General features: G+C 46.1%; 1 protein-coding gene across 3 annotated transcripts in view; it reads left to right on the forward strand.

Annotated features, from left to right (window-relative positions):
- The first annotated feature begins 1,063 nt into the window (after nucleotides 1-1,063).
- Nucleotides 1,064-14,599, forward strand: part of DRP2 (dystrophin related protein 2) — a 41,846-nt gene continuing 28,310 nt past the window's right edge. For 2 of the 3 annotated variants that reach the window (XM_044763889.2, XM_044763890.2), the window contains exons 1-2: nucleotides 1,064-1,205; nucleotides 11,177-11,353. In XM_044763889.2, the coding sequence (XP_044619824.1) occupies nucleotides 11,237-11,353 (117 nt within the window). In that variant the 5' untranslated portion in view covers nucleotides 1,064-1,205; nucleotides 11,177-11,236. Of the gene's footprint in view, nucleotides 1,206-11,176; nucleotides 11,354-14,094; nucleotides 14,228-14,599 lie in introns of those variants that run through there. The other variant, XM_014828581.3, reaches the window with a different exon arrangement.

Here is a 14,599-nt window from a genome sequence, read left to right on the forward strand (position 1 = left end):
TAAAGATTTTATTTTTTCCTTTTTCTCCCCAAAGCCCCCCCGGTACATAGTTGTGTATTCTTCGTTGTGGGTTCTTCTAGTTGTGGCATATGGGACGCTGCCTCAGCGTGGTCTGATGAGCAGTGCCATGTCCGCGCCCAGGATTCGAACCAACGAAGCACTGGGCCGCCTGCAGCGGAGCGCGCGAACTTAACCACTCGGCCACGGGGCCAGCCCCTCCATCCATCCATTTAACATATTCATTCAACAAATATTTATTAAGTAACCTCCTGTGTGCTGGGCACTCTGTAAAGTGGTATAATCCTCTCCATCCCTTTAGCGGGTTCTCCCAGTGTATTTGGAGCTCATACCCAGGGCGTTAAACACTTTAACAGGGGTGATAGTTAAAAGAGTAAGGGCTGGTATGGACAGGAGGCGGGAGAGTGACTGGGGTAGTTGCTGAGGGGAGGCACGGAGGAGCTGTATTTTCCCGTTATTCCAGGTCCATTTTGTTTCCTCTATTGCAGAGGCTTTTTCTACATGTAGACCTAAGAGGGGGTGAGGACAGAACTTAGGGGTGACAGGCAGACTGCCCTGAGCCCAAGACTGTACCTTGGGTACTAGTGATGATTCTAGAGCAGAGCGTTTCAACCTCCAACACAGAAACTGAATCCTGGACTGGCTACCGAGGGGCCCTGCCAGCTGCTGGCTCTGAAGTTGCCTTTGGCTCTGGGCTAGATCTGTGGAAGTTGGGGCCCAGACTCCTCACTCAGCAGCTTGTATTGATCTCCCGGCCTCTTTTGTCTCCTCCTCCCCAGTGGAAGCCTCTCCCCCTCTCCCCCTCTGCTTCTCAGCCTCTTCCGCTCTCCTCCTCTGCTTCTAATGAATTGAAATCTCCGAGAGCCGCCAAGGCTCTGGTAGTTTTACAAAACTGTCCTTGCTCTTTCTGCATTTGTCCAGTCAAGGGTATCTTTGCCTGCGGTCAGAGTGATGCTGTTAGTCCCGGTGATATGATGGCATAGCAACACAGAGCCGCCTGAGAGAGGGGAGGAGGAGGAGAAGGCGAAGGAGGGCAGGGAGGTGGGAGAGACGGAGGGAGAGTGTGCATACAGCAGCTGTCGGCATCCCTGTCTCAGGGACTTCTTTGCTGATTCACAGAGGCAGCCCAGCCCCGGCCTCCCAGCTTCCAGTTGCCGCCTGCTCCTCAGACCTGACGGAATCTGAAGGTAGGCAACAGAGAAATGATTTCCAAGCCTCGCCCTTTTTCGGCTGGCTGAGGGGAAATGACTGAGGGTACTCTGTGTGTGTGTGTGTGTCTGCCTGCCTACTGCCTGCATGTGCCTTTAGGGGAAAACTTGCGTTAGAAAATGCCCACAATGAAGTAGCCACCGCTCGGATTCATAGAGGGGGAAAAAAAGATGCCCTGGATTAGAAACTCAAGCCAATTTGAGCAACTGATGAATAAGAGGAAGGCCCATAGTTTGCTTCTTTGAGAGGAGAGGGGTGTTATTTATTTGTTTGTTTATTTATGTTTGTCCTCAATGACATGCTTTTTGTCCATGGGTGGATTTCCTGGTGGGAGGGGAGGGAAGGGGTGTGGACAGCATTGGCTGAAAAGGGAGGAGAGACAAAACGTGGGACCTCAGAGCAGGTTCCCTGAACAAATGAGTGTCTGGCCAGCAGACAGGACACAGGAGCGCTTCCCTGGAGTAAATGGGGCTCTGACCTAGGAGCCTGGCACCGAAGGCGCATCCTGGCTCCATCTGTCTTTCCCGTTCCGTTTTTCCCCTTGCTTCTTCCCTTGGTTTCTTTTCTACCCCCTGTAATCAGTAGGCACCTCTCCACTCCTGAGAACATAGCTTGGAGTGCTTTGAAATGGGGCTTCCCTCTCCTGGAGTCAAACACCCCATTCCTTCTGCTCTCCTTACCTTTCCCCAGCATCAGGCCCAGTGCCCCAGCCTGGCAAGTGGGCCTGAGACTGTGTGGGTAGTCGGGCTTATCCTGCCTTTGGTAGGCAGGTAGAGCCAGGCCCCACGGTGTTGGGTCCAAGCAAGTAGCTGAGATGGGGTGGAGTGGAGAAGGAGGGATGGCAGCTGGAGTAACTGCCTGCTTCCATTGAGAGCATGGTGCATGCTGTCTGGAAAAGAGCATACTTTTGTCCTGTGTTTTCTTTCTGATTGCTCAAAAGAACAAAGCCTATAAAATGCTCTATGTCTAGTTCACCTCAGCTCCTGACTTTTCCAAAGGAGTGCTTGTTTCTAGATTAAAGGCCCTCAGGTAAATCACCTCTTCAAAGGTCCTGTGGAGCCACAAACCTCAGGAGAATGTCCTTCTGGAATTTGGATGGGGAGATGATTCCAGAGACCTTCAGGGGCCTTCTAAGGAACCCCCCTGAAAAGGCAGTGCTGCAGGTGGTAGTGATAAGTGTCCTGTCCCTGAGAGAAGACGTGAGCCCCTCTCTTCCTGGGTTGGCCACCACCTGCCCTGCTGTCTTGCTAGCCCTGAACTATTGCTGGGGGCTGAAGGCACATGGAAAGGGCTCCTCTTCCTATGAGGGTTATTCCCCCAGGCATTCTTCCCTTGCTAAGGAGCTCTGAGCTCCGGGCCAGAGGCCCCTTCAGCTCTGCAGTCACCCAAAGGAGGACAATGTGGCTTGGAGCAGCAAATTTAGCAAAGGCCCAAGAGCCAGATGCAGAGAGCGCATCTGGGATGCAGGACTTCTAACCACAGATACTCAGAACTTTCTGACATTCAATCTGCCATGATGCCAGATAGGATGGGCTCTCACTAATGAAGCTCAAGAAGATATCCTTCTAAACTTGCTAGGAAGTTTAGGAACCCCACTCTGTGGACATTATACCATGAAACTACATTCCTTCCTTACAAAGGATTCTAGACACGCATCAGCAACTGAAATCACCAGTGAGATAAATCCTTCCAGGACAGCACTTACCGAACTGAACCACAGAACGTTGCTCTGAGAGACTGGTAATAGATTCTGCTTTAAAATAAGGAGTGGTGGTAGTGCTAGTGGGGGACATGCTACCGTCCAAGAATTTTTTGAAAATGCTTCATCATTGAATTCTCTTCTTGGAGAGTCACAATGTATAGACATGTATTAAAGGCTCTGAGAAGTACTCCTGGAAAGAAATCTGTTTAATTTTGTTTGACCCAGAATATCCCAAACTGATTTGACCAGGGAACACTTTTCTGCATGGAAAACACTTTAGCATCTTGCAGGCACAGTTTTGGGAATTGCTGCTCAAAAAAAAGCTAGAAGAGATTGTTGCATGGAAAAAAATTTGTAAGATATAATCTGCTCCAATGCCACATTTTTAAATGTGAGAAAGTTGAGAGGTTAGTCAGATTGTTCTTCTTCCCACAGCCAATGAATATCTGAGAGAGGGAAGCCTTTATCTCCTGCCTCGGTCCACCGTGCCCAGCTGCTGCTCTCTAGCAGGCTCCCTCCTCGGAAACTAGTCCCAGGAAATTGAAGCTGGTTTAAGGAATAAGCCGGCATTTTGAGTGCAGAATTTGTATCTTATGCATTTTTTTCAGTATTTTGTTATACCCCCAAATTATGAATTTTCCTTTCAGCATGGGATTTCTTGCGTTCTTTTAAACAATGTGTTACGAAAATTTTTATACATTCAAAGAGGTGTAAAGAATAATATAATGAAAATCAGGATACCCACCACCCAGGTTAAGAAAAAACATCACCAGTAGAGTTGAAACCCTCTGTCTGTCCTTCTGTGATTAAACTCCCTCTTTCCCTTCCTCCCTCTGAAGGAACCACTCTCCTTGATTTGGTGTTTATTATTCTCATGCATTTATTTATACTTTTGCTACATGTGTATGTGTCTTTAAACAGCGTATACCACTGCTTTATGTGTTTTAAAATTTTCTGTTAATGATATGTATTCTTTTTCAATTTATTTTTTCTATTCTATGTTATATTTGTGAAATTCATCCATGTTGTGACATGTGCCTCTAGTTCATTCATTTTTTCACTATTGTATAGCATTCCCTTTAATGAATATGCCATGATTTATTATCCATTCTGCTGCATATAGACATTTAAACTGTTTCCAGTTTTTGGCTCACAGTTAGGGCTACTATGATCATTCTTGTGTAGATGTTCTTCTGTGACTGTTGCTGTCGCATATATCCCTAGGACGGAAATGTCCCACCACAGGGTACGAGAATCTTCACCTTTGGGAGACATTGTTAAATTGCTCTCCAAAATGGTTTACTGATTTATACTCCCACCAGCGGTGTATAAAGGTTTCAGACGTGTTACATTAATTGGCTCTTAGAATTAAATTCTCCCCATGAGGACACATCTTTGATTTTTTCACTGGAAAATAAATTTTATTTTTCAAAATTGCTTGACAGCTAACTTCTCAGGAACGTATATCATTGTTCTGTTTGTAAATGAGAGGGTGGCCTAGATAATCTCTAAAGTCCCTTCCAGTTTGACAATGTGAGTTTCCATGATTTATTCATTAAGTGAGAGCACCTGAAGCAGAAGCTTGGCCTTTGGCTACGTTGCCGGAATTATTTTAGGAACATACAACAAGGTTCAGAACCAAAGAACTGTGTGTCCCGTCTCTTAGTGTCGTGCTGTCAGGTAGAAAGGCAGTGCTGGGAGGGCATCATGCCAGGTTACCTTGGCTTGGAAGGAAGACTCTGTAGCCCACGGGAAAAGGGTCTTCTTCCCACTGCCCTGTTCTCCCCCGAGGCTCTTGTGATTTAGAAGTTTGCCCTATTTCTTTATTTTTTCTTCCAAGAATAATAAATGCTTGTTATAAAAGATATATATATACACAAAGTGTATAACGTCAGAAGGAGAATCCCCCTCATACAACTCTCCAGAAGTAATGTTGCTGAACACTGTTGCATATCCTCGGAGGCTTTCTTTCTGCGCATGTACACATGTAGATTTTTTCATGAGGGTTCTTCAAAGTCGGAGTTCTACCAAATGCATTATTCTGACACTTGTTTTCTTTTGCCTAAAGTATATATCTTTGATATCTGTTCCAATCAGTGCATACAGATCTACCTCTCTAACAGCTACGTAATATTCTGTTGTGTGAGTGGCTACCGTAACAGATAAGATCTGAGTACTTACTGGATATCAGCAACTATGAATTAACTCCTTGCAACGAGGCAATGAGATAGGTCTTTTTGTTATCCCTGTTTGACAGATACAGGGACCGAAGCACAGTAAGATCAGGGAGCTTGTCCGAACTTGTGCTGATAAGCAGCAGAGGCAGGATGAAACCCGAGCATCCTGGCTCCGAGCCCGCCCCTTAACTGTCCTGCTGTGCCACCTCTCTGACATAGTCCGTTTAACCAGTCCCCCGTGGTTGGACATTTGAGTCGATTGCAGAGTTTTGCTATTGCAAACGATATTGCAGCAGATTCCTCACCCACTTCTGCAAGTATTTCTGTAAGACAGGTTCTTAGACTTCTCCAGTTTACAGGTGGAAAGAGCTTATTCATTTGTCCAAAAGAATGTTTACTGAGCTCTGAGGTCAGACTAGGAGAGTTGACCAAGAATGTTACTTCTCAGATGTCCTAGGAAAGTCATTTAAATGCTCCGTAGGGTTTGCCAGCTGGGTGATGCCCTAGACCCCAGGCTCACTGCATCCTGTCTGTTCTTAATTGCTATGTCTTTGGCTGGGTAGTGGCATGACTGAGTCAGTGCTTGAGCTCCCACCTGGTGGCCCATAGCCAAAAATCTTCTCTACTTGACAGGGATCAGGGACTACAATGCCTCAGAGCCTGGGTTCTAGAATTTACAGAGACAGAATAGTGTAACAGCGAAGAACTCGTATTCTGGGACACACTTGCCTGGATACGCATTCCAGCTCCTCATCTCACATTCACAACATCACTTTGTACAAGTTATGTACTGCCTCTGTGCCTCCGTGTTCTTATCTGCACAAGAAAAACAACTATAGTAATTACTTCATAGCGTTGTCATGAGGATTAAATGACTTGATATGCAGACTGATCAGTATGTAGAGTGATTAGTTAATATATGAAAACATGGAATACAGTAAGTTTTAACTATTATTATTTATTTGGCTATAGAAAAGCTGCTACACCAATCTTTCAGAAAACAGTTGAGGATGTCTATGGCAATTTGGTGAGGAGGGGAGGGGAGGAGGGGAGTAGCTGTTAAATAGCTAATATATTTACATGGTTCAAAATTCAAAAGGTACAAGGATATTCAGTAAAAACTACATGTGCTATTGGCGACATGGGGCTTTTGTGGATGTGGGTAATTATTCTATTTCTCAACCTGAGCAGTAATTATAGAGGGATTTGCTTTATAACAATTCAATATATTTTACACATATGTTTTATGCACTTTTTTGTAGGTATATTATATTTCTCAGTTTTAAAAAGAGGGAAAATAGGGAAAAATTCTAAAGGAATGGAGGGAATTCTCCCATCTCTATCTAGTAGCCACTTTGTTCCCTTCCCCAAAGGCAATCAATGTAAACACGTTCATTTGTATACTTCCAAAGATATTTTACTGTAAATACAAGCACATATTTTCCTTTTTTTAAAACAAATGTGAACTAACCAAACATATTTTTTTCTTGTTTTCATTTTACTTAAAAACTTATCTTAAGAGATCATTCCATATTGGCACATAAAGAGTTCTTAATTCTGTTTTTACTAGCTGTATAGAATTCTACTGTACGGATACACCATTATTTATTTAACTAGTAATGGATATTCAGGTTGTTTGCAATGTTTTGCCATTTCAAGGCTTGCTTCAAACGCTAACATTCTGCATACATCATTTCACATAAATGCAAGTAAATATGCATATCCCAAGCCTTTCTCTTTGTGCCTCCGGAGATTTGTACCTACAAAGTTGAGGACCTGTACAGCTACCTAATTGGAGTTCAATTCAATAAATCAGGTCAGGAAACATTCACCGAGTGTCTGCTCTGTGCCTAGCACTGTGTTAAAAAATATGTGGGATAGAGATAAATATCAGGCAAAGACCTCGTCCTCCACGAGCCATCAATTTCGTTTTCATGCTGGAATCCTGGTATTTCCCACCTGTTTTTAAAGCTTATATCTCTGTCCAAGAAAAATAATGTTTTCCCCCAGAAGCCTCCTGGAAGGGCCTGTGTGCCGCTTTGAGAACCAGGAAAAGAGTAACCCTAGTGGCAAAAAGCGACAGCTTGATATCTTGCAGGATCCCTAGGGAAGATCCCAGAAGAGTTCGCTCCACCCCAGAAGCATCCTCCACACTACTCCATGTGTCCAAATCTTCTCTCTCACCTGAGCTCAAAAGCATCTCTTCCATAAATACATCCTAAATCCCCCCAACTTTAGGTGAACACTTCCTCCTCTGTGACCTCTCATGGCCTGACTTCTGTGTCCCACATAAGGGATGAGTCATGTCCTCCCTTAAGTTATACTTTAGTGTTGTTTATATATCTTTTTTCCTACACTTGACCATCTGAGGACCAAGTCATACTCATCTCCAATTCCTCACAGCCTCTGCAAATTAAAGGAGGAATAGGAAGAGAAGCAGTGTGTGTAGGCGGTAATTTGGGACAGGATAGAGATAAGTAGAGAAGCAGAAAGAAGAATCTTTGTGTAGAACAAAACACTGGCCAGGAGTCATGAGGCCCAGGTTCACTCATGTCTCAGCCTCTTCCTCTGTCAGATGGGATCATAATCCCGGCTGGGCCAATCTTACCAGATTACACTGAGGATCAAGAAAGACAGTACAGCAGGCTACAAAAGCATGCTGCACAAACATGGGAAATGCTAGAGTTTTCATGCGTGGCAACTCTTAAACATCAACATTTTATAAGTTAGCAAACCAACATCTAGAGAGGTAAAATGACTTGAGTTCACAGTTGGTGGCAAAGTCTGAAAATAGCGGAGAATAGTCATGCTAGGACCAAAAGGAGTTTATTCCTTTTCTTGCCAGTATTGGAATTAGAAGATCTGAATTCTCTGACTCCTGGGTTTGTTTTATTTTTGTTTTGTGAGGCATCAACTTGAAATCAGGTCAACAGAGGAATGGGAAGGAAGGAAGGAAATCTATAGAGAGGTGAACCTCAAAAGAGAAAGAGACAGCTCACGAAAGAAGAAATACAACTGGCCACTAAAAATGTAGGGGGAAAGTTAAGCATCTTTAGTAATTGAGGAAATACAAAGTAATTCTCAAGATGCCATCTTCACTTACAAAATTGGCAAAGATATTCTAAAAATAAGAATACTCACTGTTGGCAAGTGTGCTTGGAAACTGGCACTCTCTACGTTGCTGGTGGTAGTATAAAGTGGTCTAACTTTTTTTCTAGGGCAATTTAGAAGTATGCGTCACAAGCCTGAAATTGGCTCATACCCTTTGATCCAGGAATTCTCCCTTCTAGGAAATTATCCTAAGGAAAGAATCACAAATATGCATAAGGCTGTTCACTGCAGTGTGACTTAGGTTTAATTGTTAAATTATGGTATATCCATTCAGTAGAATAGTATACAGCAACAATTACAGCTGACATTTATTGAGCAGCATACTATTGTCAGACACTGTGCTAAGTTATTTAGATACATTATTAATTTTAATCATTAGAACAATTTCTATGAGGGCAGTATCCTTGTCATCCCCATTTTGCAGATGAGGGCACTGAAGCTCAGAGAGGTTAACTTGTCCCAGGCCACACTGCTAATAGGTTGAATAGTGTGGATTTGTCTGACGCCAAAGGCCATGACCTCAACCATAACGCTCTATCTCTTTTGCAGCCACTGGAGATCATAGTTTAGAGGAATAGTTGGTGACATTCTAAAATAATCATGATATAAATGGCAAACGAGAAAAGCGCAATACAACGTGATGTATATCATATGATGACAATTTTATTTTGAAAGTGTATATATATTTTTTCATAGAAAAACTACTGTAAGGCTTTTCACCTGTTAGTAATGGTTATCTCTGGGTGGTAGTACTGTAGGTTCCTTTTATTTTCATCCTTATGATTTTGTGTATTTTCCAGTTTTTCTATGAAGAACGTGCATTACTCAAGTAATCACCAAAAACCAAAACATTAATATAAAAAGAGGTCTGAAAGCAAGCTTTCATGCTTATAGCACGTCCATAGCAATACTTTGTTTTTTATCTGAGTTATTAAGTCTTTTATGTTGGCATTGGACCAGGGGGAGCCATCTTTTCATCCATTCTTTGGCGAATCTCTTTGGGGACGAGGAGCTATGTATCTGTGTAACCTCTAGGGACTTCGACTACAATAAAGTGTCCTTTAGACCAAAATTCTTGCACCGTCGTGATCTGTAACAGTCCCCAATCTTTGGATCATGGACCCCTGAGGAGGAGGGAAGGGTACTTACTGCAAGGAGTCCACAGATCTTTAAATGTGTGAGTGTTTTTCTCACTCTGTAAGTATAAAAGTACAGCTACTATTGTAGGTGTGAGTGGGTGAAGTGAGACTTTTCTTTTAATCTTAAGAAGTGGCCCTTATACCCAAAATGTTGGGAACCACTGAAATAGAGACTAAACATGGTGGCTATTTAATCATCAGCATCAGGAATCAAAGATGCTTACTTCCTGCCCTTTGGGTCAAGATTTGTATGTCTCTGCCCCGCACTAAAAGATATCACTTTTGTTATTTGCAAGCATTGTTTTTGCCACCCTTTCTCATTGCTCTTGTCTACATTCACTAAACTGTCCATTGGTTTGTAGATCTAACTTCTTCACTGATATCTTCCTTTTCTAAGCTTAGCTCCTGACATGTAAAGCTGAATATGTCTCAAGCATAGCTTATTATGGAACACTGCCCAAGCACAGCTTATTATGGAACACTGCTCTCATCCCCTACCACACCAACTTCGCTCCTTCTCCTGTCTTCCCTCTCTTGCTGTTGGCAACATTATCCACCCGGCTCCCAAATTAGAAACCTTTGACTCCTTCACCTCCCTTACCCTTCACATCCAATTGATCACCAAGCCCACAGTATTTTACCTCTTCAGGGTATCTCAGAGCCATGCTCTCTGCTCCATGCTCGCTGCAACTGCCTGCCTATTATACCAGCTTCTCAATAGGTTCTTCCCCTGGGAGAATCACTCCACCAGGCAGCGAGAGGGCTCTGTCTAAAATGCAAATCTGGCTGTGTCATGCCCCTGCTTAAAATCTTCAGTGCCTCCCTATTGTCTATAAGATAAAGCAAGAATCCTCTGCTTGTCATTCAAGGCATGACCCCATCTGGCCACAGCCTCATTTTCCAGCCTCGTCTGCTACTCCCCACAGGGCACCTACCTTGTACTCTGGTCACACATTTTATTTTCCTGCTGTTTGGAATGTTCTTTTTCGTTTTATCTTCTCTGCCTAATGACAATTCGATTTTTCTTTCATTACTCACCTCAAGTATCTTTCCTCTAGAGAGACTTTTGCTGACATGACCAGGAAGAACTCACCTCGTTTATCCCTTCTCTCCATCCCATAAATACTTCTATCGTTAATGCAAGCAACACTCTATGGCTTGATTTTTTCCCATGTTTATTCTTCCTGTATGTGAACTCCTCAGGGGCAGGCACCAAGTCTGTTTCATTTCTGTGCCTCCTAAACTCTAGCCAACTCTAGCCATGCTGAACTTACCGTTCTCCAAACATGCTATGCTTTTTTGTAACATCTGCCTTTGCACAGGTGGGTCCCTCTGCTGGCAATGCCCTTCTCCCTTTCTCCCCTTCTCTGCATAGGCAAACACCTACTTATCCTTCAAGACTCATCTCAAATGCCGTCTCTCTGAAGTCTTTGCACGTCCTCAGATGGAGTTAGTTGTTCCCTACTCTGTGCTCCCCTAGCCTTCTGGTCAATCCTTAATTGTAACATTTGCCACATAAGCATTTTCTTGTATAATTACCAGCTTACATGACTGTCCCCCCACCTCCCTAACCCCCATCCCAAGCTCTGAAATCTCGGACATCTTTGTGTCTCTAGCACAAAGTACAATAGATAATAAATACTTCCTTGATCAATAAAGAAAGTCTTTTATGGTACAGAATGGCCTGGGAAAAACTATTGGGTAGGTCAGCAAGCTTTGAATATTTATTTACATAACTGGTCAAGTCACCTCTGGGTAAGTGCTGGATTCATAGGCTTCTCTAGGTCTTGACTCTAAATCTCTCCTTGTTACTCTTACAGGTGCTTATGCTCAACGGTTGGTGCACTGCCCATCCTCACCCCCCATGAGCCTTGGTTCTGATGCAACCTATGGTCATGCAGGGATGCCCTTACACCCTCCCACGATGTCATGAGTGGCAGGCAGCTGACCAGTTCCATCACAGCAGCAGCCTCCGAAGTGCCTGCCCCCAGCTTCAGGTAAGATGCCGATAATAAAACAAAAACCTGTGGAGAAAGAGTGGACACAGAATCTGTGTGTATTCTTGTGGATGTCCATGCTTCCTAAGGCTCAGGGGCACTCTCAATATGCATGAAACCTCTTGGATATGATGCGACCTCTGGGCTCATCTCTTGTCACTCATGAGGCCTTTTATGGGGAGTATGGGGCAAGGAAGTGTGTTGCACTGGGCAAGCCAAAGGGCCCGCAATGGCTGGTTCTATATTAACCTCCCAAGGGAGGTCCCAGAAGAGCTTGATCCTTCAGGGCATGGCCCAGGACAAGCCAGGACCTTCCTTTGCCTTGGTTTCTCTGTGGTATATGTCATATTCTGCATCTGCAGGATATTCTCTCTCCTTCCGTCGGCTCTTCCTTCTCAAGTCCTTAGTCTTATTGTAGCTCCTGGCTCAGTGCCACTAAGAATCCCCTGAGCTTCATACCTGCCCCTCCTCTCCCTCTCCTTCCCTAGGAGTGGAGTGGTGGTGCTGTGTATGCCTGACTGTGTATGTTGGTAGGTGGGCAGAGGATGTGTGAGAGGATGTGTAATCCTGAGAGGGCAGCCTCCTTCCTGACAATAAGGGAGGTCCGCGGGAAAGTTGACTGGATAAGGGTGAAGCATAAGTGTACTTTGGCTTGCCGTACAATGCTTTGGGGTCCAGAGACCATCGGGTGTGAGAAGGTACCGTGTTTCCTGGTATCTCACAGACGAGCTGTGGTGCTGAGTCACTGCTGGGGGTGCATTCAGCAACTGAATATACGGGGCGGCGGGGAAGGCAGAGAGGAAGGCCACTGGGATGGAGATTGTGAGTGCTGGGGAGCCCATTTTTAAGGAGAATAATGAGAAAAGGTCAAGATCTAGAGAGGCATAAGATCCAGGTCCTCCTGAGCTGTTTTCCCACCTCTAGCCAGAGAGAAATTGCTACCTCTTATTCTTAGAGCCAGTGTCAACTTAGAGTCCCCCAGAGCACCTGTCCCTTCCCCAGAGTGGGGCTTTTGCAATGTCAAGGGATTGAGAAGCCTGGGCCCTTCCAAACGGGTTGCCCTGCTCATTGTCCATCACCCCTCCCAAGCTTCACCACCTAGGCAGAGGGCCCTGAGGGCTTCATTTTGTGATTGAGAATGGTGAGACCAACCCCTCTCCTCTGCCTCTGTCTAGTTTCTTCTCTTCCTTCCTTACGGCCCTGACGTTGTCTTAAAGTTTCAAGAGATAAGGAGAGATCCCTGTGGGGAACCGGGGTGAGAAGCCAACATCTTGGCCACGAAAGCCAGAAGTAGAAGGCCATTGATAGGGAGAGAAAACAATTACTATTTGCTATTTGCCTATTGTGTGCCTGGCTCTGCTAGTGGGACTTGTGAGTACAAGGGGGAACTAGGAGGGGAGAACAGGGCGATAGAGCTGAGTGGGGAGTTAGGAAACTACGAAGAAGGCTGGAGGGAATGCAAAGCTAACATGGGTGGAGCCCAGCTCATCGTGGGCGCTTCCCTCAGAACCAGGACAACTTGGTTGTGGCTGGGTCACAAGGGACCATTTCTAACTCTGGGGCATTCCCAGTCCAGGGGACTCTGCGAGACTGGCTTAGGCCCAATTATCCCAGCATAAGCAAGGCAGCAACCCAGAGCTAGAGCCACTCCCTGCTCTTGGCCTGCCAAGCCCTGCCATCCCCCAGCCGCCCTGGATGGCTCCACCCTAGACCCCCAGAAAGGGTCAAGCAGCTGTTCCAACTATTCCTGTAGGTGGGCCTCAGCATGGAAACAATGTGGAACTGTGGAAAGCCCAGAAGACTCTGTGGGAGATAAATGAGGATGGGAACAGAACCCTTTTTGGTAAAAATGAAGTGTTTTCCCTCAGTGCTGAGGGTGGGAGCCCAGCTCGGGAATGTTAACCTTTCCCCAGGCAAGTCTGCTGGAAAAAGAGAAGAGTGGTCACTTCCAGAAGGGCCCTGCCCCTCAGGCCAGTGGCCCAGGGCAGCACTGGCAGGGTACAGGAAGCCCCCTGGCACTGGCTGCCTGCATGGAGCTGCTGGGTTCCATTTTGCCCACTCCTTCCTCTGCAGAGGTCCAAGAAGATGCCCGTAGACCATCCATCTCCCCTGCCCTGGAGTGCAGTGGGGTCTGGGCGCGTATGACTCTCCCTCCACTCCTCTCTGCCTCCCCGAGGCAGGGCAGAGCACGCCCTCGTATTCGCACTGGGCTCAGATGAATCTTCTGCTGCCCGGCTTCCTGATCCTGCTAACCCATGGCTCTGTCCCAGGTGTGCCATATACGTTCCTCACTGCCTCTGAGGACACTTACTTAGTCAAGGACAAGGCTTATTTTCAAGCCCATCCTCCTGCCAGGCCTTGAGGAAATTGCTTACCAGAGGTTTGTCACCAAAGTGGTCTGTTCCTTTCCTCCACCTCAGGGGAGGGGTGAGCCCGGAGGCAGAGTGAGTCCTTTGTGTCTGCCGTGGAAAGAGAAAATAAATCAACAGAGCTACCCTCTGCAAGCCCCTCCTCAGCACCGTGGAATGCCCAGTCCCACTCCCGCCATCCTTGCCAGCCTGGGAGGGCCCTCCTGGCCCCGGTGTGGCAGGCCCAGTTGGGAGCAAGCCGGAATTCCCCAGGGACAAAGCTCTGATTCACCGGCTGAGCCCTGACATAGCCGCCCCCTCCAGATTCCTGGGGGGTCAGTAAACAAACAGGGTGACAGCTCCCGCCTCCTGGCCTGGCTCAGCGCTCTGTCTGCTCTGCCTGAGGGAGTCTGCTCAGAGCCCGTCAGGACTCTGCCTGCAGCTCACCAGGCACTGAGTCCAGATTCGTGCTGAGGGATAATCATGGAGCTGCCCAACCCTGCAACAGAGTCCCCAGGCAGCACAGGTAGGGTCAGCTCATGGGGACACAGAGTGACTGAGTTCCGAGCTTTGCCCCAAAGCTTGGCTGCTCCCTCACTTCCCTTCAGTCTGTGTTGGGAGCGCTGTTTTAATGGATGACTGGTTTTTGTTAATTGCCTGGAGAGTCTTGTGTGGGCAGGAAGTATGGTTTGGGGGTAAAGGGAGACTAGAAGAGTCTCAGCCACCAGCAGGACCATGTTCTTTCCAGAGAAGGCAAGTAGGGGGACAGGCAGGCTGGCAGGTGGGTTTCCCCTAGGGTGGAGCCGCACAGGCTGGGATTTCCTCTTCTACGCTCCCCTTCCCTCCACCTCCTACTGCCCCCGGGCTGGGCAGTCCTGGCACTGTGTTGGAAGTAGCT

Source organism: Equus asinus, chromosome X, assembly GCF_041296235.1.
Source record: "Equus asinus isolate D_3611 breed Donkey chromosome X, EquAss-T2T_v2, whole genome shotgun sequence".
NCBI classification, from domain to species: domain Eukaryota; kingdom Metazoa; phylum Chordata; class Mammalia; order Perissodactyla; family Equidae; genus Equus; species Equus asinus.